Source organism: Lonchura striata, chromosome 1 (assembly GCF_046129695.1).
Source record: "Lonchura striata isolate bLonStr1 chromosome 1, bLonStr1.mat, whole genome shotgun sequence".
Taxonomy (NCBI): Eukaryota; Metazoa; Chordata; class Aves; order Passeriformes; family Estrildidae; genus Lonchura; species Lonchura striata.
Genome location: NC_134603.1, coordinates 21,861,034 through 21,885,765, shown reverse-complemented (window position 1 = coordinate 21,885,765; position 24,732 = coordinate 21,861,034). Strand labels below are relative to the sequence as shown.

At 37.9% G+C, this 24,732-nt stretch overlaps 1 protein-coding gene across 1 annotated transcript in view; it reads right to left on the bottom strand.

Annotated features, from left to right (window-relative positions):
- Window positions 1–365: 365 nt before the first annotated feature.
- RGS22 (regulator of G protein signaling 22) overlaps window positions 366–24,732 on the bottom strand; it is a 61,997-nt gene continuing 37,630 nt past the window's right edge. Inside the window, exons 17-28 of the mRNA XM_021529426.3 lie at window positions 23,470–23,562; window positions 22,820–22,968; window positions 19,681–19,843; window positions 18,908–19,066; window positions 17,032–17,094; window positions 14,871–15,032; window positions 11,814–11,993; window positions 10,169–10,309; window positions 6,534–6,749; window positions 4,728–4,830; window positions 4,065–4,158; window positions 366–2,114 (exon numbers count right to left, since the gene is read on the bottom strand). Of these exons, the coding sequence (XP_021385101.2) occupies window positions 4,085–4,158; window positions 4,728–4,830; window positions 6,534–6,749; window positions 10,169–10,309; window positions 11,814–11,993; window positions 14,871–15,032; window positions 17,032–17,094; window positions 18,908–19,066; window positions 19,681–19,843; window positions 22,820–22,968; window positions 23,470–23,562 (1,503 nt within the window). The 3' untranslated portion in view covers window positions 366–2,114; window positions 4,065–4,084. The remainder of the gene's footprint in view (window positions 2,115–4,064; window positions 4,159–4,727; window positions 4,831–6,533; window positions 6,750–10,168; window positions 10,310–11,813; window positions 11,994–14,870; window positions 15,033–17,031; window positions 17,095–18,907; window positions 19,067–19,680; window positions 19,844–22,819; window positions 22,969–23,469; window positions 23,563–24,732) is intronic.

Genomic DNA, 24,732 nt, shown 5'->3' with positions numbered 1-24,732 from the left:
TATCACCAAATAGCAATTCTAGGGTATTTGCCATTGCATTAGATTAGATCCGGTAACCTAGAAATCCAGTCCCTGTCTCTTAATGTATTCTCTGTTCAATTGCCCAGTATTTCTTTAAAATTGACACATAAGATGAAAATAATGATATGACATGTAGTACTAGCATTACTGACACATGTGATCCTTCTCAGTTGTGTACTGAAGACATAGCCATGGCAATAAAACAGTGCATGTGTGTCTACATGCACCCTTATGTTTCAGCTACCCTGGAGACAGAACAGCAAACTAGATTGAGAGTAAACTTCAGTTTGCAGCATTTTGAGTGAATAGGGCAAGTTTGAAAAATTCTATTCACTAATTAATACTTCTTTTTAAGTTTCATTAACATGTATGATATTAATGATCACAGCTGTCTGGGCGAGTGGTTTTTTGCATGACATAAGTTTGCTGGTAAATTTGTGTTAACTATTTGGCAAGGCTGAAACATTCACAAGGAGTTTTATAATTTGTAACAAATATCTGGAAAATACTTTTTTTTTTTTAAGTAATCCAGGTGTTAATCATGTCAGAAACACAAGTATAAGATAAGCAATGCCTACACATTACTTAACTGTCTCAAAATTCCATGAAGGGAAGAATTCAGCAACACATAAACAGCCTGCCATGCTCCAGCATTTGGTTGCGTGCACTGTACTGACCACAGCAGTAGAAGATGGCCTTCCATGTGCTTTTTCGGGTGACATACATCACTGCATTTATGGCACTTCATGATTCTTCTCTGCCTTTCACATTAATGAGTGGTACGCCACACAGTACCACATGTGCTTTGCTCACTACAAGATGCTGCATTCCAACCTCCTCAGATATATTGAACATTAAAGTTGACTGCATTTGTGACATTTAGGAAAACGTATTTTGTGTTTTACTCCCTTGTAGCTTCCACCAAAAACATATTTTTCAGGTAACTCAAACACAGAATGAGTGCAGACAAGCATGAAGCAAACTCTGAACCATGAAGAAGCAGGAATTGAACCAATAATCTCCCTTTTCCTTCTGTGAGAATATATGATCAGGGCATAAAACAAAAGTGTATCCATAAAAGAAAAGTGTATTTCTTCCCTGCCAGCCTGTCTCCAGCAGAGACCCCCTAACTCAGGGCTAATCCTCAGGAACTGAGCTCACTGGAGCTTGCTGATCATCCTTTCTTTTACATGCATTACACACATGTGGGGAAGAATGGAGCCAACAGCTTTGTGGCTGGGGACTGGTTTTTAAAGAGGTCTGAAGAATGTGGAGAGGTCTAGTATCATCCTGTCTCTTGTCTGGTAGTTAATTCTTCCTCTACCCCCTCTTAATTTCTCAATTAGTCCTTGGTCCTTAGTCCCCAACATCAACTGTGCCCCAAGTGTTTTTAAAAATTTTTAGAAGCAGGGAGAGCTACACAACAGCTATGAGCTCCTGCAACCTTCTGTTGAGTAATGCCTTGGGACTAACGATATTGTGTATAAGGTCCCAATCTCATCTCTGTCCTGATAGCTTTTAAGCCTTTCTTGTGGATCAAAACTCAGAAAGAGACAGAAGGTGAACTTTGGGACAGGAATCAGACTGAACTGGGAGGAAACAAGAGCATTTGGATTTATAATAACTCAGAGACCTCATGAGTTATCCTCGATGAACAGAAGTTGTATGAATTGCACAGTGAGAGCACAGTGTGTCAGAACACCCTGCTTCAGGGTTTTCAGTTCAAGGCAGTGCTTTACTTACTCATTAGATCAGGCACTGAAGAACTGGGTTTGATTATAAGATGTTTAAGATGGAGACAACCTAAGAGTTTGTGCCATCCATACCTCAGTGGAATCCTACTGTGATCTGAGCCTCAAGGTGTATTATTAAATTATTTATACAAGAGCCAGTGTCACAATAAGGCTGGAATGGAACACATTGGAAAATGTTTATTTTCGACCCTTGATCCCATGGTTCTTAATAATATTCCAAGTCATCATCTTTGCTCTAGAATTGTAAGAACAAATCTTGCATGCACATTAAATTTATGTCTCCTGGCCATCTCCATTGAATATCTCTGCATTCCATTCCTCAGAGAGATTTTAATGTGCCTGAAAAGGTAACAAAATGTCATTACAGTGTTCAGCCAGTTGGAATAATCAGAACAGTTCTTCAATAAATGCATCAGCTCAAACTGGGGAAATCAATTTATTGCAAATTAGAATAAATCATTACTGATTCAGGTTGTGGGGGAGACAGGGAAAGAAAATAAGAACATTTACACATTTAGAGAAAACACTTTTCCTCCATGTTTCCCAGGTTCAAGTTCACTCCAAGCACCTCTCCTCCCCTCATTATCACTGCTGGTTGCACTCTGTCCCTTTGGTGAGGCACTGGGAAGCCCCTTCTTCCTTCTCACTATTTTCCTCTGCTGCAGCATCAATCCTCCACAGGCTGTAGGGAATATCTGCTCCACCACAGTGCACCTCCTCCTCCTCAACTTCCTCTTTAACCTCTTCCTCTTACACCTCCTCCTCTGCCCTTGGTGTTCCCTCTGTTGTTTACCACTCCTTTTATTTTTTCCTTCACTCTCTGTCTTTCTTTGGTCTTTCTGAAATGTGTTACCCCAAGGTGCCACTGTCTTGGCTGAGGGATCAGCCATGTCTTGTGATGGGTCCATTGGAGGCAACTGGGACTGGCTGTTCCCAGCACATGGCAACCCTGGCCTTTCTCACAGGCCTCCTGCTGCCAGCTTTTCCATTTATCCCAAACAGACCAGGTGTGACCTGCTCTGTTACAAAGTGGAGGGAAGATGCCCCATCAAGAGCATTCATGCTCTTGTGTCTGACCCTACCAGCAGAGTGGTCAGATCTGTCACTATAGGATAGTGGCAGGCAAATTTCCAGTGGCATTGGAGAGTGGACTGCAACTGAAGCTGGTGGGAGAGACCTCTCAAATCACATGAGACCTCAACTTTCTCATTGTGTTAGCCTGGTACCTGGCAGGAGTGCAGTTCTCTGGTCTGGAATAGCCAGAGCAGGCCAGAGCTGGCTGGGCTGGGCTGGGCTGGGCTGCAGCAAGGGGTGAAGGTGCCTTGTGGTCCCTGTGGTCACTGGGCCCAGCTGGAGCTTTCTCAGCCACAGAGCAGGAGTAGAGGCCCTGCGCCAGGACTCCACGGGGAGCAGTGGTACAGAAGGCAAAGGTGTGTGGAATACAGTCACACCCGTGAGGCCCATGAGGCCCCAAGTTCCTGGATTACTTTAACTGCAACTGTAGAACATGGTAAGAGGGCAGAAAGAGACTGGGAAGGAAGACCAAGGAATGCTGCAGTTTTCTCTGAAATAATTTTCAGAAAATGCTGCCACAGGAAGATTATGTTCAGACACTTGATATTTTAGGAGAACTAGTGAGGGCAGGACACCAAGTTACCTAAAAGAGCAGTGCTAAGTACAGAATTAGAAGGAGGAGCAGAAAAGAAGGTAGCAATATTCCAAGTCCTATTAATTTTTTTAAGTCCACCTAATTTCAACATAGGGTTAAAAATACAAAAATCTCAAAAATCCCAAACCTCTTGAGGATTCTTCCTTCCAGGAATTTAAGTTTTGAAGCAAAATCTAGTTTTCTGTCCTTATCTTTTTTTTTTCTTTTTTTTTTTTCTTTTTTTTTTCTTTTTTCTGTCCCACATCTTTCTCTCAGTCTAATATTTAATTGGCTTTGGCAGAGGTGATCTATTGCTAGTTCTGTGTCAGGTTCTTGACAGTAACTTCATAGGGTCTGAGATTTTTCCAGTCATCTCATGTTCCTATTTAAAATATCTTAACTGGAAAGCTTAGATAACCTAACTTGAGAGACTGCCATTTTGCAACAAAATTCCATCTGGTCAACATTAGATCCGCTAACCATGGCTGACGTGAAAAATAAGCTTGTTTTCATATGGAGGCTGTACAACTTCAGTTAAACATGATTTGGAGCAGGATAACTTACTATTAATGAGCATCAGCACCAGCTAGCTTTTAAGAATTCACATTTCAAAGCACACTTGTTGTCAGTCTGCTACTCACTTCCTGCTTCTTCGGAAGATTCAGAATTTAGGCTTTGTAGGAATGGTGGCTTTTACAGAACTTTCAGGCTTCAGGGAGGACATAAACAAGGAACCTGCATATGGAAAAAAATTAAAATTATGTGAAACTGAAGGAACTGAATATTACATAGTGCTATTGCCAGCCCTACTACTAAATGGGTATTTTTAATAAATAAACAAACAGGTCATAATATCCTTGGCAAAGACTTACAAGGATATTCACAGCTGAAACAAGGATGAAGCAATGCCTCCCACATCCTCCAAAAATATACTGACAGACTGTGAGGAAGATGTTTCAGTATCTGCTTAAATGTAAGCTGATGAAGCACAAGAAGCCAAGGAGGTGAAATGTGTATGTGATTGCCATGTCACTGTAGAATGAAGAAATTGCTTTATTCCTCTCTGCAGTGGGACCTGTGCTGTAAAGGCAGTGCAGAGATACCGTGACACTTTTACTTTTTCCCTTTAGGAAATTACACCACTCATCAGTACAGCACAGAGAGCAACTCCCCTACAGACAGCAAAAGAGAGGCAGAGGTCTCTGTGCACAACTCAGAAGAAGAGCAAACAAACTCCTTGTACTGCAAGAATTTCACCTAAGCTCTAAACTTGTCCTGCTAAACTACAGAGCTTGGTTAACAACCTGCAGGGAATGATGATGAGGTTTTCTCCAGATCTTCTTGCTTTTTAATAAGTATTCTTTCCTGCTCCAAGGCTTCTATGTACTTGGAATAGGACCAGGAAGCCTGCAAGAATCATCAAAAACCTCCAGGTGATATCAATGTAGTTTCTGATCCATTTCAACAATAAGATAAAAAACTTGTTTATATTATATTCCTATTACTGGATAATTACAAATATTAAGAAGATCTTCTTTCACTACAATATTGCAATAATGGGAAAAAGAGTAAGTAAATCTCAAAACACCGTGATTTAAGCAAGTCTGACAGATACAATGTTTATATTTATTCTCCATCCCTTGTCTGAGTGTTATTCCCTCTCCTTTCTTCTTCAAAAACAAAGCAGCAGATCTTTACCCTCCCAAAATATCATTTGTGCTATCAAGGACTTAATTTTATCTCTATGCTACACACTTAGTCCTACTCTTGGACTATGATTGCTCTATTTGACATGAACCTAAACCAGCAACTGATTTGTTGCATATAAGAAAAACTGTTTCTAGCTTATGTCCTTTCACTGAATGTCTCATTAGCCACACAGCTCCTTCTGCCTGCCCTCTCCAGCAGAATGCTGCTACCACTAGAGGCAGATCAACTGGAGATGTCATCTTTTCCTTTTCTAAGGATAAAATACTGCTCTTAAAGAAAACAACCACAGTTCAGACTGCATGTAAATAATAGGTTGCTCTTCCAAAACAGGATGAGAACTGCACTTTTATTTGGCTAGGTTTTTATCTTATGGCATGAGAAGTTTGGAGCCCATTTGTCATATCATGGTTCAGTAAGAACTTCTATCACTTTCCTATAGTAGGAAGGAGCTTGCAGAAGGAAGAACAAACTGCCCTTTAAAATATTATTGTTTATTCTACCTCTTCTTGAGGGCTTAAATGTATGCCAGGGATGTACTGGCTCACTCAACTCACTTTTTTTTTTAATAGGTATGAGCAAAAGTAAAAAGGTCCACTTAAGGGTAAGAGTGTAAACTCATCTATGCAATTCACACTGTGGTTTCAGATTTTGGGGGTATTTCACAGTACCTTTTTCTATATTCTGCTCTTCACTACCATAATGTCATAGGAGGAGTTCTATGGAATGCAAGCAGTAGCCAAAGTGTGATTTACTCCCAATTCACATGACATATCTGTGCTTATGTGGTTGCACAGGTTCCCTATTATGTTCTGGCAATGCCAACTCAGCCATGAATGATCCCTTGATATGCCCAATGTAGCTTGTTTGTTTTTCCCATTTCCCAGTAAAATAACTGTTACCTTTTCACTACTGATTTGATGCATGGTCAGAGTCGTTATGGAAGAAGTCTTCACGTGGTATTTGCTGTCAGATTTTCAAATACCTAGATTTTCTAAAGGAGTTCAACTTCAGTTTTTGACATATGACCAGAACAGGACTCTAGCCTAAACCAAATTCTTTCAGGATATGAATTTCACAAATAATGAAAAGCTTGTTATTCCAGAATTGAACCACCTTTTATTCAATTTATCTTTAAATATAGATTCTTTTTTAATCTATACACCGTAAGACCTTAACATTCTGTTAGCTATTAATACTACTCAGAACCTACATCTTAAAAAAAATTAATAAAGAACAAAAAAAATCAACTGTAAGGTAGGTAAACTTACAACAGCAAAGCTAATTGTAGAAGAATGGTTGTTGAAGAACCATCTGACAACAGTATTCAAAACCAAACTCCCCCTTCCCCAAGATCATTTCATCTCTCTTCAAAGATATTTGCAGAAACATGTATTATTTACCTTCCTTCCATGTCCTTCTGTAGATGCTAAAAGTGTTGATGATCTTCTCTTCACATCAAGCTCATCTAGCAAAACACTCCTTGGCAGTTGAGTCAAGGGCTTAAGCTGAGTCAAGGGCTCAGGCTGAGTCAAGGACTTGCGTCGAGTCAAGGACTTGGGTTGAGTCAAGGACTTAAGTTGAGCCAAATTAATGAGTTTTTTCCCTGCTTCTTTGCCCTGTAAAAAACACCTCATAGTTAGATGTGAACAACAATTTCAGAGCTAAAGTAAAAAAAAAAGTCTGAGGAACCAAAAACCTTCATTGGAAATGAGATAGTGTCATTTTCAGTAATGTTTTGTAATGCTTAGTTTCATAATTCATCACGCTGAGCATATTTTAAAATAGCAGCTGTTTTTTTAAAGCATTTCTTCGTTCTAGTTCATGTTCCCTGTGCTCTACACCCCTGCAGATCATCTTTCTTTCAGATTCAATACCTGCTCCAAAATATACCTAGGTGACAGGGCAGATCTTCAACAGAACATATTTTAAGAACAGAGCCTCTAATTTGGCCTTGAGCATAAATGTAGAAGGCAGGATTTGTTGTGATTAATTCCAGGTTGGTCCAGTAGCCGTATATGAACTACAGTATACAAGTTAGGAAAGGAGGCAATGTACAATCTACAGTGAAGAACAAGGCATTGTAACCCTTGGCAAACTGCTCTGGTCATGACGAACTGTCATTTTCATGTTGGTTTGTTTCACCTTTGCACATTCTGTCTGATGATCCTAAAACTCTTTATAATCATCAACCGATGTTCATATTTGATGTCACAAAGAGGTCTCTCTAAGAGCTGAGTATTATAACCCTCCCATGTTCCAAGTGAGAAAGTAATAAAAAAAAATGGTTCCCAAAGTCACTTAGCAAGTCTTTGAAAAATCTGGAAAAGGATCACACTGTCTCGTTTCCTTGCTCCCTAAGTGCCTTTTTCTTCCTCATAATTCCCACTGTCCTGTAAGAGTGACTTTTGGGTACAGAACTGCCCAGGCAGTGTGATGCTGATCTCTTCTCTGCAGAAACAGGCTTGGTAACTTCTGTGGCACACTCAGCTAGTGGAATGGGGATGCCAATGCAAACACAGAGGTACTGTGAATACTATTACACTGCAGTTTATGTTTGCTGGCTCTCTCAATGAGAATGGTGAATTAAGCAAGGTCTTTAATAATGACTTCTCATAATACATTAATCAATATTATAGTGGATTTAGAGCCCATGCCATTACACCACTTACTAACAAATAAGCTCATTGCTCAGAGACATAGCAGAAACATGGAAAAGGAAAATAATGTTGATGGCTTTCTTTGCTAAGGACATGGAAGGAGTATGTTCAAATCTACAACGTAAGTTAAAGCTAAAATTTTAGAGCTATTTTGTGCACTTGAAAGCAAAAAAATCTAAAATCTATTTTGGAGATAAAATGTTGTCATGTATATAACAAAATACTAGTACTGGCATCAAGGCAGTCTGCAAAAGTGACTTATATATTTGAAAGTATGTGGTATGTGCATCTAGCAGCTAACAAAGGAAAAATTCAATTCCTAGGATACCTTTGGTAGAATTTTCCCCTTAAATAACAAATAGGCAAACAAAAAATATTGAGATAGTCAAACAATACCAAGTTATGCATCATTGCTCAGTGAAAAGCTCCTTGTCTGCCCATTTTTTCCACTATACTACATGAAAGTCCAACTCTTATCTGTTCAGTTCTAAAACTGAGGTGAGCACAAGTAGATTCAGTGCCCTGGGGATACACGTGTAATGAAAGAAGAAAGCAAATTCCTCCCCAGGACTATGATTGTGCTGTTTGACATAAACCCAAAACAGCAACTGATTTGTGGGGTGGAGAGGAAATATATATATAAAAAAGCTTTTTCTAGCCCTTGCCAGAGCTTTGCTCTTGTTCAATGAGCCTGGTAGGGCAGAGGAACACAGTCCTTATTTTCATTGCCAAGAAATCATCACCTTCCACAAGCCAACAAGTGAACCTGCTATTGCTCTCATGTTAGATGAATCTTATCAGTATCCTTCAGGGATACTGCATCATTTGAATTATGTTGTCACTGAGAGATCAGAAATCTCAGGCAAGAGAACAGGAAATGGCAAATTCTTTAAACAATACCAGAAAGGGAAAAGTATTTTTTAAATATTGGAAAAAATTATGTGTTGCACCCATTCTTTTAAGAGATTTTTAAAAGTAACTGGTTTACTGGTTTGTGGGTTTTTTTTGTTTTTTTTGTTTTTTTTTTGGTGAAGAGAAGAATAGTCTACAAGCTGTTTACTAAGCTGCATTCTCTGTCACTTTCTAAAATTTCTTACTCTATTTCCCTGCTTAGAAGCATAAGTCACCATTCCCCTTTGTTCTCCATAAAAGCTAGGCTTTTGCCCTCCTGCCTAAGATTTGCTATTTATTCCTTGATCATAATCAGAAATCTCATACACAGGCAACAAACAGATGGAAAATAAGTCTAAAAATGCAAAAGTTTATTACTTTGAAATACTGCATTCTTGCACTATCAGTATTGCCAATGGCCTTGGCAGACGCATGCATATGGCGACATTGTGCTTTGGAGAAAGTAAGATGAGTTCTTGGATTTTAGACTTCCCTTGACATTGGTGTGTGGTCTTGAGTAATGCTTCACTGGTCCTCAGCTTTCGTGTGCATAAAGAATAACAATGTATGTACATCCTTATGGGCCTGTGTCTCTATCTGTCCAGATACCTGTGTGGTTCATACTACGTGGAACATCTCAACACATCTACATGGTATTTAGAATACAGAAAGGTCTTCTCTGTAATGCTACTTATTATAGTTTGCAAGTCCAGTTCTCTGCCCTTAAAAGAATGTTCTTTCCTCAAAGCTTGTCAAACAATTGTATTTAATAAAAAATAAACTTTTTCAAAGCCTATAATCAATAGAAAAAGAAGTCCATTATGTATTAATTTTAAAAATCCAAGAAAATTTTACAAACAAGCATTCCATTGTAGAGGTCAGTTTTGTTAATGTGTCTGGAAACTTGCTGTGAACAGTCTAACAATTTCACTTTCACAGCTGAGAAATATTCAAGAAAAGGCAAAGATTATGCAAAGGAATTATCACATAAATATTTTTTTTAATAATGTGCAGGACTTTCAAATGGTCCTTCTGGAAAACAGGTATAGAATCAATTTTGATTTGGGTTTGGTTTGATTTCAGTTGTGGTCCAGAACATAAATTCTAATATAAGACAATACATCATGAAAGCACAAACAGATCTGCAATAGCCCACAGTACACATGGACTGCACACATATTTATTGTTCTTAATGTAGTCTTCTTTTTCACTCTTCCCTTGGCACAAAAGGTGACTAAAATACATTTTTTCTTCTGGTTAATAATGAAAGGAGCATTCCATTGACTCACCTGCTTCAAGTCCAACATATATGTATGTATTGGCAGGACTGAGAACTAATCACCTTAGGACTGGACTGCATGTAAAGCTTGAAATTTAACAAGATTAGGTAGCTTTGGATCAGGCTGGGAAAGGGATATTCTATTTTATGTATCTTTGCTCATATTATTTAGGTCATCAGTGGTCACCTGAAGCTTTACAAGCCTTACCTTTGCTGTTATCCCTTCCATCTTTTGCATCTCTTTTTCCCCTTTTTTCTCCAAGGCAACTAGAATTTTGTTACTCTCCGGACTGCTTTGGAATTTACAAAATTCTGGCCAAAATTTAAACAGAAGAGCAAAAATACTCATCTGTGCAGGAAGAAAATAAAGTCAATCTTGACCGTATTAAGGAAACAGTTGACTGTAAAATAAAATGCAGAATGAGATAACTATTTTTTTTGAACACACAGCCTTGTTCCTCCCACGTACTCTGTCCTGACATTTCAGCTCAGCTTTGCTCAGCACATGCTTTTCATCAGTGTGTTTATTACTGGTGAGAAATCTTCCTAAAACACAGTTAAAAGGCACTTTCTTTTTTTATATTTCCCTAAACAATTGTTTGCATTAATGAAAACATCCATCACTTTTTACAAGTATTCTTGATAAAATATACACTAGTAGAATTGCTTTTGCACCACTGTTCTGCTCAAGTATTTCAAATATTCAGTTCATTAGGGAGAGGGCTTTTTTCCCCCTCCTTAAGAGAAAGGAAATACTTTTTTGCCTCTGGAAAGGCTCTTAAACCACATTACAGATCTATGAGCAAATCTTGGATAATTTTTAAATGATATAATCTCTCACAGGGTCGTTTTTGAACTAGAATAAGAAAAACAATTTTAGAAAAGCAAACAGAGGGGCTCAGTGAATTCTGTTGCTGCACGTACTAAGGCTCACATTCTTCAATTTATTTAGATGTTTAATTTGCATTGAGAAACCTGGCTTCAAAGGAGCCAAGCCTGCTCACTGCTTCTGGCTCAACAGGCTTGAAAGTGACATGTGAGCCACTGTCAGGTTCCAGTCACAGCTTTCTGGCCTAGTTCTTCCTTTGGTTTTGTGCCACATTTCTGGGGTTCACTGGGTTTTACACAGGCTGGAACAAGACTTCCCTTTCTCTTACGATCTATATAAACCCTTTTCTCTGAGAAATCATTCTTCTCTTGTCATCCAAACACTTTATGGACTCACAGTTGATGTCTAAAGGCATTGGTGGCAATTATATAGGAAAAGAAAAACAAATACTTTCTTGGACTTAGAAGATAAGGCAGTATCAAGGGATAAGAAAATAATAAGTCTGTAGTAAATGTTCCAAAATTGCTAGTCAACCTGATTAATAGAAAGATCAGAGAGAAAATTGTCTACAGCCATTTAATACATGCTTTCTGTAATAAAGGGGGGAAAGACATTCAGCAAGTTAAGCTGTCTTTGTGCTTTACTCACATCTGCATCTTTCATAAAACATGAAAACCACAGACTTTCTATCTCCAAATTACTTCTGTGACATTAACCAAGTGGCCAAGAACAAGCAATTAAGAACATAGAATTCATTTCTACTGCCAGAATTCGTAACACAGACTTGGATAACACCTTTCCAGGATCAACTAGCTGTCAGAGATTTTCTTTATTGAGCAGTACATATCTGAAGACTCTCTTCCATCTCCACCTTACATTCATTGATATATATTACCATAGCTTTCTCCTTCAAGCCCAGGCTTGTGTGTGGAGTCCTAACTGTCACATAAGCAATGAAGACTGTTCTTAAAATCAGGCACTCAGTCCCTAGCCAGATCTATTACAGATTCACTCATCTTCTTACCTGTGCCTCTCTAAAAATGTAAGGTCCTAGTTCTTTCCTACGCTCCACAATCTTCTTTGCTTGTTCAGGTGGGATGTCAATCTGCAAAGCTGGGGGTATGGCAGAATTAATAAAGCAGTCAATAATAGCTGTGATCTTTTTCTGAACTATGGCATCAGCACAATGAGAATGGCACAAGTCCTGAAAGATTAAAAATACCATTTTCAGTCAAATGGAGACATAGGCAAGAACTTTTATAGGGCACCACTGATCAAAGAGTCAAACAAAAATAATTATACAATAAATTTTTTTCAGTATGCAGTGCAAAATTCTTTTGGTAAATGTGCATGGTCAAAACCATACTTCAGACATGCATGGGGCTTCTGGTTTGCAAATGCAGATGCATAGCAATCACTGCTTTTAGGTGATAATCTCTGCCTGTATGTTTGAATGGAACAGCATAGATTTTAAGTGCACACTGGCAAATAGGAGACATTTATGAAAAGAGAAACACATCTACAAGTGTGAAATGCACTGATTTTCACAATGAGCCTGCTATGACTTGCATAGCCATGATAACTAAAAGATAAAGAAATGTTTTAAGTGCTCCAAAAAAACAAGGGAAATATTTAGATGGTACAAGATATTCTAACCACGAATGTTGTCACAAGAGGGGACAATGTCAGCTACCAGTACAATCTTCCATTTCTTGAAATCTTTTACTTTCACCATTCATTAAGATTTTCTAATTTCCCAAAACCTCAGGGTTTGAAAAAACTCTGTACACTATAGAATACAAAACAAACCTGAACTTACAGGAGTGAGATGTCAAAGGAACATTGGAGTTTTCTACTTTTTAAATATGATCCTATTGTTCTTGTAAAGTCTGTTATTATTGTGTTTTGACACCCTGACGATGCCAACATTGGACTTTGACATGAAGAGAACATAATTCAAAGAGAGTCCTTACAACACTTCGAAACATGAACTTTCCCTTTATCCATACATTTCAAGAAATTTATATGACACTAGAAGACTGTCATGTATATCTTAGAAGCACAGTGAGCACTCAAGAGTTTTCAGGAAGAGAGCTCTTTAAATGAAGAATCTGAATTTAGTTTTGGTATAGAAGGCTATATATTTACTTTGCAGAGAAATCGAAACCATGACTTTTAACCAGAAATGTGGTATGTGAAAGAGTTGGCTTGCTTTGTTATGAATATTTTTAATTTTGGGAAGGAAAAAAAAATAATTATAACAACTATAATAAAGAAAGTAAGGCAATGCAAAAACATATTCAGTATATCCTAAGAATATATATTATGGCTTTCTTTGCTCATCTAGCATAGAAGGCAGAGAGCTGTAATAAGACAAACAAGTCATATAATATGAAGAGAGATGAGACCAAGCATAGATAACCAGATGGAAATGATCCACAGAACTATGTTTCTTCATATTTGTTAAAAAAAAAATCTTGTTTTTGGATTGTCCCAAGATGAGTCTCCAGCCTCATGGGTTATGGGGAGCGATGCAGTCATTGACAGCTAAAGGGAGTTCTGTCTAAATTGATGGCATGATAGGGCTCAGACAATACAAGTATGCACTGTGCAAAGTGCTGCCCACACCTTTGGCAATATTCCTGCAGTTCAGCCTGACCCACAACACTCCTACTACTCCAGCCCTTTGCTTCTACAAAGAGCATCAACTGCCAACCATGACAAATTGCACACATGGAGAAATATGGTCAGATTCTACTTTTTCTGGATAACAAGACAAATAAAATTAACATAAATGCAGGAAAGGGGGTGGCACAAAAAACAATGAAGGCTTTCTTCAGAAAGAAGTTCTACAAAGAGTTAAGACCACGCTCCACATTAATTTGCAGAAAGTTTCCATGTCCTCCATAATGTAGCAATGAAGAATCACAAGTCTCAAAACAACTTCAAATATCTAGAAAAGGGTTTATGTATGGAACACCGGGTGCCTTCATACCAGAGGTTTAATCTGAACTAGTCACTCTGTAACCATGAGAGATCCAGCAGCACCCCCAGAGAGTATTTCAGCCAGTGATCCCCTGCCTGGGGATCAGAGCCTTTGTGGGGAAGAGAGATTGTCCCCTGGAAATAGGAGCTTCAGCTTCTAAAGCAGACACCAAATTCAAATTAATAAAATTAAACAGTGAAAGTACACCTACATGCCTGCAATGGATCTCCAAGTGCTACTGCAACAGCAATGGTGTTTACAGCCCAATTTCTGAGCAGGTTGGCTAATCTCATACTCCCTGCCTGCCACATCCATGTAGGCTATGTTCAGGAGCCAAGGAGAGGTTCTGCACTCTGGTAGCACTTTTGCATCAGGAATATCCCAGAGGCAAAAGGAATGAGGAATACATGAAAGATCTGTGCTGTCCTTGCCTTCTGTCCAGGATATTTCTAGGAGACTGCAGTGTGATTCAAAGTTTAACTCCAGAGGTTTTTCATTGTGTTTCAACCCACACAAGCAATTTCACAAAACTACATATATGGAGAGAGACATAATCCCCAGTGACTTTTCCCATCACATTTTACTTCGGTCCCAAGCTCAAGTCAAATTTGATTATACAAAATACTAGGGAGCTGCGGTCTGCATGGTACATATAGGGTTTTTTTGATAGATACCATCTTTACATCTGTAGATTTGACTGAATTTTAAAGTTACCTCAATTTTGAGAAATTACCAAATTCAGATAGCAGCTATAAAGACAGAATGAACATTTTAATGCTTGCATATTTCTGTTGCTCAACAGATGTACACCAAACTCTGGGCCTTAGCAAGATAGCAGTGCTCCTTTAAATACTCAGAATGCTATAGTTTGAAGAAGCATAAATACAGGGATAATGAATTTGAGTCAAGAATAGCTACTCTTCAGAAGTGAGGATTTTCACTGACAAAAAAACACAGTTTAAACAGTGAAAGAGCTTTACTATGAACAACAGAATGCCTATAGATATTTTTATTAAAATTCTCCTAATATGCAAGAATGGATGCATTTGCTTACAAATTGAATGCTATTCCCTTTGCTCTGTTTTACCACCATACCTTATACTTTTGCACCTCTTGCCAAAAGAGCACTCCGTTCCCCAGGAGGTCTCCCTTCAGTGCCACAAAGCGTTGAAACAGATTTGCTGTCACTGGATCCAACAGCGCCTTGCGGAAAGCAATAATTTCACTAGATGAAGAAATACTCTTATTGTCCACATGCTGTCAAAAGAAGAAATAGATGCACCAAATAAACTTTGTTTCAAAAAGCAATAACAAAGGCATTAGTTAGTGTAAACTGTCTGATTCTTATCTTTGCACTGACCCTAACTTTCAGTAGTTTATGAGTTTATGACATGGATACAATAAAATGTGGCAAGGTTTCATTTCTTCCTTTCCTTTTTTTTTTTTTTTTTTTTTTTTTCTCCCCAGTTTGGTTTGGGGAACATTTTTTGGAAGATGTGATGGAGAGGAAATGACTGACAATGATTTAGACCATATGACTGCATACTACAAAGTATAGAAACAGCTCTTGTTATTGATTATGGTAATGGGCTACTTTTCTAGAGAACAGTTTGAGTTGTATGCAAGCCATACAAAGGAAAAGGAACACACAAACCACATAGCTTAAAGTTGTAAAATGCTTCTGACAGGGATCTCACCAACAAAATGAGGTCTGAAATGTGTTGCTATGATCACCCACAGAAGCCAGAGAGTTTGCTCTCCATGAAATAAAGCTACCAATAGTAAAATAAAGTCATTGAGACATTTTGGAAATCCTCATGCTGCCAAGCACACAACAGTAGGCAGCCAGGAAAGGGTGGGGAAAGAAAGATGGCTTATGCAGGGACAGTTTGTTTGAACTGAAGTTCATGCTGGCCTGCCTTCCTGAACAAACAGTTCTTGTGCTGTTGCTGAAGAGCAAGCCAAACAACCCCCTTTTGTTATCAGATGGATGAATGGAAACCATCTAAAAGTGGTTTAAAACTCTTCAAGTCCTAGAGGGGTGGAGTGCTGTTCAATGGTGAGCATCAGTCAGAAACATTTTTAGTTGTTGCCAAAAGTCCTGGAAATCTAACCTGATCCTAAGCTGAAAGGGTTTCTGCAACTTATCTTAAAAATAGGGGTTATGCTCAGTGTCCTGTCACAGAGCCTGCTAGCGGTGACAGCCTACCCTGGCAAGGAGGGTGGTGGCTGTCCAGAGGGTCCTTGGGTGAAAATAAAGGTAGCTCAGTTTAGGCAGTAGGGTTGGATCTTCTCAGCCCTTCTCCAATTCTCCAAACATGTTCTATTCCCTGTGACCAGAATTTAGGGGACTTTTGAGAAAAATTATTTCTAGGGCATCTTCATGAAAGGAAGAACAAAGCATTGATTCCATCCCTATACCACTATATAAACACTGCTTATTTTATGGGTCAACAACCTTGAAGCAGAACATGGAGAATAACCATCTTCCTGACAAACAGACAAAGGGAAAACTCAGTTAACAGAACCCACATGCACTCTGCATCCCTTTTGTGCTGATGGTTTGCATGGATAATTGGTGACCAGGTCTCTAGTTTGATTTCAACAGACAATAAAAGTTCAACTGAACAAATGTACACAACTTGTATGTTGGCAATCACAAAAAGTTCACTGCTCTTCAAGAGGAAAAAAACCTGGCAAACATCTTATGAAATCTATTATTACAAAGGTTTAGAAAGTTTAAATTTGATATTATCTCAGTGCTGTGAGATTAAAATACAATTCTAAATTAAACAGATACTGTGAGATATGATTAAACCTGCCCACTCTGCTACATACTTCACATTCCCTTTTGTGTCTGCACGTAATCCACTTGCAATAATAAATAAACTACCAGATGCTGGAATGAACAGCTTGTCCAAATAAGTCCACTGCATGCAAAATACAGATAAATTTGAATTAGAGGTACAATATTAGTTTAAGGAGTGTTAATAGTGCTCCAAAGCCCAGGAAAAGAGACCTTTATTTTCAAGTATGACCTCTCCAGACAGAAAGGGAGAGAAACATCTAGCAGGGAGCTAAATTCAGGAGTAATGTGAGTAATCAGTCAACTGTAACCAGTACAGTCATGATTGCTTTTAACAGCATTACATTTGGGTCACACACTGTCAACAGGGAAATTGTGAAGAGTGTGCAAGGTCCAGAGGAAAAAGACTGTGAATCTGCAGGCACAAGAGATATAGTAAATTTCACTCACCTTCCACATCCTGGTTGTCTTTTGCTGGTCTTTGTGTGAAAGATGTTCAGTTATGTCCTTTATCTATAGTTGAACAAAAGATTATTATTCAATTTTTTTATTTTTTTTTTTAATTAGCCATTTAATGATTAAAAACCCAGTGGCAGAATAGTTTATGTGTCTTCTTATGGATTTTATGTCTGCAACTCGTTGTGGACTCACACAGAATGACGTCTCTTCTTCAGCTATAAATAAGTACCTGCTCATTAAGACTGGGGAATTAGAGAAGACCAGAGGCAATAACAGTCAAACTATGCACTCCACTGGTACTGGAGTTTACTGTACCCATAATGTTCTGAGGGATCACTTATGTGATGAATAAATTTTGGGTTTGATTTTTTTAAAATATGAAATCATTTTAGTTCCTTTGTACAGCTGTATCAGAAACACAGACTTGATCCTGCAACTTCTTTGTAGCTAAATTACACCTCAAACAAAGGGTAGGTTTCCTGAATAAGGACTCCATAGCATGCCCACACTGTTTTGTCACTGTGAAATATAAAGCCAGTGGAGAATGTCATCTGGTTTCACTTCTTCTAAAATACTTTCTTCAAAGAATCCTTTCATCCTCTGAATTTTCAATAAGAAAGAGAAAAGAGCAATTGGACATAAATAGAGTTAGGGAAAGACTAAAAGTTCATTAGAAGTATGTCTTTCCTGTAAACTGGTTTTTTGAGTTGAATACAGCATTTTCTAAACTACTTGGGCTAATCTCCCTGCTAACACAGTGCAGCAGGTGCAAAAAGAGGCATAAGTTAGCTTCCTGACCTGGAAGCAGCTTAACCTCATTGGTCTTCTGCCAGGGCTTGTAAAGGAGGCAGAGTTCAGCTTAAAAAAGGCAGAGGGTTAGGATTTTTTAAAATGTACTTAACATAATAATTGTTAAAATTACAGTTTTTCTTATTAAAACCTATACTTTTCAGATTGCTTAGTGCTCTGAATCAATGGAAAAGATTCCATTTACATGCATTTCTAACACTTCTGACTAGCTTCATGATGTTACAAAGATGATAGAAAACAAGTTTCATGAATCGATGCAGTTGCATGTCGCTGCTTCGTTGAATTTTGAAGTTTCCTTCTGCTATGACATTCACATGTCAGAGCTGTTGTGGAAGGGCAACACACCAAGTCTTTGCCTCTGTCACCAGCAGGATGATCCCCTTACATGGATCACAGCCACAGAGGCATTCATAAAAGGCAGATGTTAGCTCTGCCCATTCCTCAGTCTTTCTAATGAACCAGCAGGAGTGAAAGGCTTCTCACTCCCAGCTTTTTGGCAACTTTCTGAAGTAACCAATTGGAGCAAGGCTTGTAGCAGTTAACCTCCCCACTCAAGAATTTCACAAGTTCTGAAGTTGATTCTACAGGCACTGCAGCTCCAGATGGAAGAATGTAGACAGCATAAGAGAAAGAATTATGGCATGGGAAGCTCACTCATTTGCTTGTGTTCTGGTCCCTTTGGAAAAAATCCATTACACAAAGCAGTGTTTCTTCAGTGTGTAACTGTAAGGCTAAGGCAAAATGGCATAGGGAGAGTGTAGCAGTACAGCAAAAATTAGGTCACTCTCCTGGCAGCCTGGATGGCAGCAGAGCTAACACCAGCTGCTTCAGATTTGGTATCTAACAACAATACTGTCAGCTAAACTAAGCCTTCAGATGAACTGCCTTCACACTTACCAAGACAAATGTTTCAACCTGTACATGCTACAGCATCTCTTTCAATGTAACTGAAAGTAAATTATGGGCTGCTTTTCCTCTGAACCTTTCTATTCCAATGGTAAATTATGAGCCAAACAAAAAATAATGTCTGTATGTGTTATTGTTGTTAAAAAATTACCTTTGCTTGCTCCTCTGCCCCAAGGTGTTCATCTGCCAGGAACAATGGCAGCCATTGTTTTTCTAATCTCTTCTGGACACATTGCTGAACTTCTAGCAGAACTGCTGCCGAAAATTGATCATGAAGGCTTTGTCTCCTTCCTCCACCTGAGTGCATTAGCTAAGCAATCCAAATACAATAACATATGACATAAACGTTTGTGTATACCAAAAGTCCTTTATCTCTCTGCATCCTTGATTTAGCAAAGCATGAGCTTAACTGTAAGCAAAGCACTTAATTCATGCTTACCCAAGGCTCACATGTACTTTTCATAAAAGGGAACAGATTATATTTATCCCTACCTATAATAGGATACAGACTCTGGTGAGTAATACCCCAGCTTGACCAAGTAAATTGCCTAAGTATCAAGATATATCAGAGCACCACAGCTCAGACTTGCTGTCTGTGGCTTTACTGACATACTAAAATAGGAAGCTGGAACAAGTCACTGTGCCTGAAAGTCATTTTTACACTTTTTTTGAGCTATCTTGTGCATACTCCGGCTGTGGCCTCAGATCACAGTTCAGGAGAAATATTCTGTAAGAGGAAGAGAGGAAAAGCCTGAACAGGAAGGAAGGAAAGGACCTATACAAACAGAATAGAACCATATTTCTGGCCAAAAATATAGGTAAGATTTGAGGAGATAGCTTGAGGAAAAGCTGGAGCAGACCCACTTGTGGATTTTTATCACAGTCACAGTGATTGTTCTTTATGAATGGCTCTGTAACTGCTACCTTTTCTTTTTGTTCTCTGGTAGCTGGGCTGTTTGGTCCAAAGAAGTACTTGTTGTTTAAGTACTTGGTTCTAATGTCTTTAGATTTTTCATCACTTTTTTCTTTATCCTTTTGGAGCATCTTTCTGAACTCTTCAATATCTAGCCAGCACATGAGATCCATGCTACAAACAAATTTAAACAGAATGTTATTTCAATATTGAGTTAATTTCATCAACATTCTAAGGAGTTACTAGTTTAACCACAACCATACCATTCCAAAGTATTCAAGACCGAAATACCATGTCAGATTGTGCTGAAATTTTATGTAATTTTTTCTCTGCTAGTACCATCAGCGAGACCATCATACTTCCTGAACAGGCAGAGCAAACTTACATCTTAGACATCTCACTTAGGGTGCCATCTGGGGGTACCCTGAAAGGAATAACCTCCTCAATATGCCACTGCTAAATCCAGCAGGGACTGTGGATCAGAACTATTATGCGGAGCTCACAAAGAGAATGAAGAGTGAAATAGAATTTGAATCAGTACTGAGGCTGTGAGCCCCTGAGAGATGAGGTGATGCCTCCTGCTCTGCCTCCTTGTTATATTGCCTGAGAAAGGAGCAGGGATGACAGCTGGGAACATCAGCCCAAGAAATCACCCCCTTCCTGCCTGTGTGAAGTGCTAGAGTTTAAGTCAGTCTGCAGCTGAGCAGATAAAAACAATTAATGGCAAAATTTGTTTCTAGGGCTTTTTGTGGTCTGCTTTCTCATAATTTTCCAATTCTACTATTTATTTCATTAGTCATAGTCAGTGACAAATCATTTCAATGTTGCAATTCTCAATCTATATATTGTCCATAGTATTTGAGTGCAAAATATAAATTTAAGTTTGTTTTCATAGAATCATAGAATGGTTTTGTTCTCTAAACCAGACAACAGAGTAAATGACATATCTGCAATTTCAGCTTAATTTATTTGACTATTTTCTGACAGTATCTTATTAGCTGAAATTACATGAACATTTTAGTGAGTACATTCACTGTATCTGCAGCAGGAAATATGAAACACTGAATTCAGACAAATCTGTTCCAGTTTTCCATTTGGTTAATAACTGGCTTTTTCAAAACATTAATCTATGAGTAGCATGTTCAAAAGCATCTGACTGATTTAAGAACAGATGTTCTTCTTTCAAAAGTCTTTTGAGATCCTTACAGAACCCTAAGTTCTATTGAGATTGAAATTCTTTCATTTGCTAGTTCATCACAACATGACTAAGTTCACCCAAATGCAAGTGATCCAAGTTACTGTGGTTTATGGTATAACTCCATGGCATCTACCTATGACAACTGACCAAATATGTGCATCTTTTTAAAAAGTAAAATATATAATCTTCAAGTGTGTTAGATAAACCATTTAGTGGTATCTTATCCTGGCATACTGGATTAGAAGCACATCCATAGTCAATTAGCCTGGCAAGACTAACAAGCGATAATTCACTAACCTGAAGTAACACAAATTGTCCTACAATTGTGTGAATATATCCTATATATTTAACAAAGTATTAATTAATGGAGCTTTGTTTAGTTTCTTACCAGAATTTGTGCACAGGTATTCAGCAGCCTGTGCCACTTACAATTGGACATTATCAGAACCATAAGTTTTGATGAAAAGGCAAATGATGTGTTCATTGATTTTTTCTGAAATTTTCCAGACTGCATTAGTTCTAGGATTCCTTCAGCTTATAGTACCATTAAGCACCTTTACTGTAGCATGCCAGCTGTACTCCAGAGTAACTAGTCTGGACTCAGCCCTAAAACACTTTTGTGAGACTTTTTCAAATGTTTTTCTTCATTATGAAGGTTTATTTTTAAAAAATTAAAGCTTTAAAAATTAAACATTTCTCTGCCTGGCTCTACCACTTAAGATGAGACTTGTCTGTGATTAACAAAGCAGGAAATACCAGAGGTAATTCAGCGTACCTGTCCATGACCTGCTATCTGCTGATTCCTACCATTTTCCCACTTAGAGAGAAACTCAAGACTAGTGGTCTCTCAACTGCAATGTGTGAAGGGGGTGTGCCAGACTATTTGTTAAGGGGCAGGAAGAAAATATTAAAACTTAATTTGCACATGTATATAACATATTAAAAAATGTATATATATACACACACTGGTGTTCCATGCTCAAAAAGTTTTTACTGATGAGATGCATGAGCAAGAAGTTTGGAGACCACTGCTCTAGACAACTAACTCAGCAGTCACTAGACTATAAGCAGCTATACCATAAGAATTTCCATCTGAACTCATTATCTGCAGTCCTTTTGTAGTCAGTAATCTTAGGAATGATTCATCCAAATTGGTTTTAGATTTTACATTCAGAATATAGTGCCCAGAAGTGTGTATTTCTCTCTCACTACAAAGAGAACCTATGTGATGATAAGCAGGAGTGATGACATTGAGCCTTGGCCAGAGGAGTTTTGTGCCAGATGCTCCTTTCTGGGCAGTTTTGAAAAAGCTGACCAATATTCAATGTAAAGCTTCAGCAGTGCTTGACTAGAAGCAACAGGCAATATACCAAGCATCAACTCATGGGAAGCCAGATCAAAGGAAGAAAGTGACAATTTAAAGACAAAAGAAAAAGTGTCCGTTTCTGTTCAGATCTTACTTTTAAAACAAACAAGGCTCACCTTTTCAAAGACTCTGCCTAACTGTACCTTCTAAAAGCCAGTACTTAAATCTGTTCAGCAAACACAAAACTGTGGTTGCTATCACACTGTGAGAATAACATGCCTGTTTTCTATTTGTACATTTTTATAATAACCAGCTTTAATTTTTAAAATGTACTAAACTGAATCTGTACTAAAAAAAAGAAAATTTTACTCATTATAGCCTAGTTGTTCTAGTCAGGAGTTTGCCACTAATCATAGCAGAAACTGAAAGCAGAACTGTAATACAAATATGTCTTGACAGGAGAATTTTTACCCCAAACATGCTAAGACAATTCAGTTGTCTGAACAATGTGTCTGCGTGTTTCATAAATATGCAAAAACATTTTTTAAAATACTAAAATCTGTCAACATTTAGATAGCCAAGATCATTAGCAAATATTTCTTCTGAACTTAGAAACAAGTAAAATAATATTAATGAAGAAACGTACCTAGCAGAATGCTTATTAAGAAAAGCCTGGAACTGTTCTAACTTCTCTTTGTCATGGATCAGGTCAGACAGATTAGGACCTGCCAATTCTTTGGGAGTTTGATGCAAGCGGTGATCTTCTTTGAGAGCCCCCGTGTCAGCAACAGTATTCTGAGGGGAGAAATTATTTTGTTTGCATAACTGTTTTTTTCACCTCTGTATTTTGCTCAGTCTAATAATCCTTGCAATAGATAACCTATCTTTTTAAAATAGCTTTATAATCACTAAGAAAATAAATTGAGTTAAGGCTCCAGCTCTTAGTAAGTTTTACTTTTATGTTTGCTTAAACATATCAGTGTCTGCAGGTTTCATAATCAAATGATCCAAGGTATAGCTGTAATTCACTTGAAATGGAGACATTTACTCAGGAGTTGAGGCCTAAAGACTTTAGGTCTTCCACAGACTTTAGGTCTGATGTTGATGGAACTGACAGAAGACCTGTGTATCCAATCAACACAATGGCTGTCAATCATTCTCAAAATGAATGGTAGAAATCAGACCATTTGCTTCTCCAAACTAGCATCTGGTCAGCTTTTCATTGCTGATACTCAAAGTGTGATTCCCCCCATGACAGAGAAAGGGTTTGTTTTTGTTAATAGGTACTTATCTTACCTCATCCTTCTTGGAACTGCTCACTTGATGCAAAGCCTGGAGCTCTCTAAAGTACACGGAGTCCAGCTGTTGAGTTTCTTCCACCAACTCCACCTAATAAAAATAATATCTTGTATCACCCCTACAGTACACATTATAGAAAAACGGAGAACTACATGGGCACTTTGCCAGTGACAGTGGATAGAAAAGCATACATTTGCCAGTAATGAGACTGATGTTTAAAAGACACAAGAAGTCACATTCTTATGACAAAAAATTCTAGCTCTGGTAGAAAAAACTTCTTGCATCTGTGTAGGATCAGATGCAGATTTCTACAGAATACTACTAAATAACCTAACTATAACTTTAGGCAAATAACTTTTATTTTTAAAACTGCTAAATTTTCATGTGTACATAGTATATCATGTATATTGTGCATATATTATATGGTGTATATTGGGTCAGACGTACCTGATTGCCTATACCAGCAAATTTTATGTCAAACTGCCACTGAGAAGCAGAAAATCATTTCTTGAAACTGGGACTCTAAGAGGGAAATGTCAAGAAGAGTGCCACAGATTTGGAGAAACAGAAATTTAAGATGAGAAAGATGTTAAAATATCTAAACAATAAAGATGAAAGCTTTTTGACTTTCAGTCTTGTCCCCTTTCTTAATATTAACTGTGTGTGATTTGAATTCATGAAGTTGGCATTTTTTAACTTAATTAGAAGCCGTATGTAGCTAGTACAGTTCTTCGTGTTATGTACAATCAGTAACTGTGAAAGAGCTATCTGGTGACCCTCCTGGCTGACTAAATTATTTCAGTGCAGATTTTAGGATATTTAGGAAAATCGAGCCAATGCCGTACACTGATTTGCATATCCTTTACAAAGATTAGAGAGCTGTGATTATCTTATACAAGTGTTTATGTGCCAGAGAAAGATGAGAATGTTTAGATTAATATTCATGATACTTCCATCTAAATGTGAATACCACACTAATCACTGTGTTATCTGAATGTCTTCAAGCTCAATGTAACTTTATTCCATTGTTATAAAGTGCTTTGGGCTATTCTTTCCCTTAAAAGAAAGTATAGTTTAAAATTAAATAGTAAAATAATAATTCAGAACATTTTTCATAAGGTTTAAAGAGAAAGCAGATAGAGGCTGAATGACAGTCAATAGTAAAAAGAAACTCTCTTGATTTCATGTTTCATTTAAAGAAAAAACTATATATATTGAACAGGTCCCAACTGAACAATTTTGGACTCACCTAATTCTTGA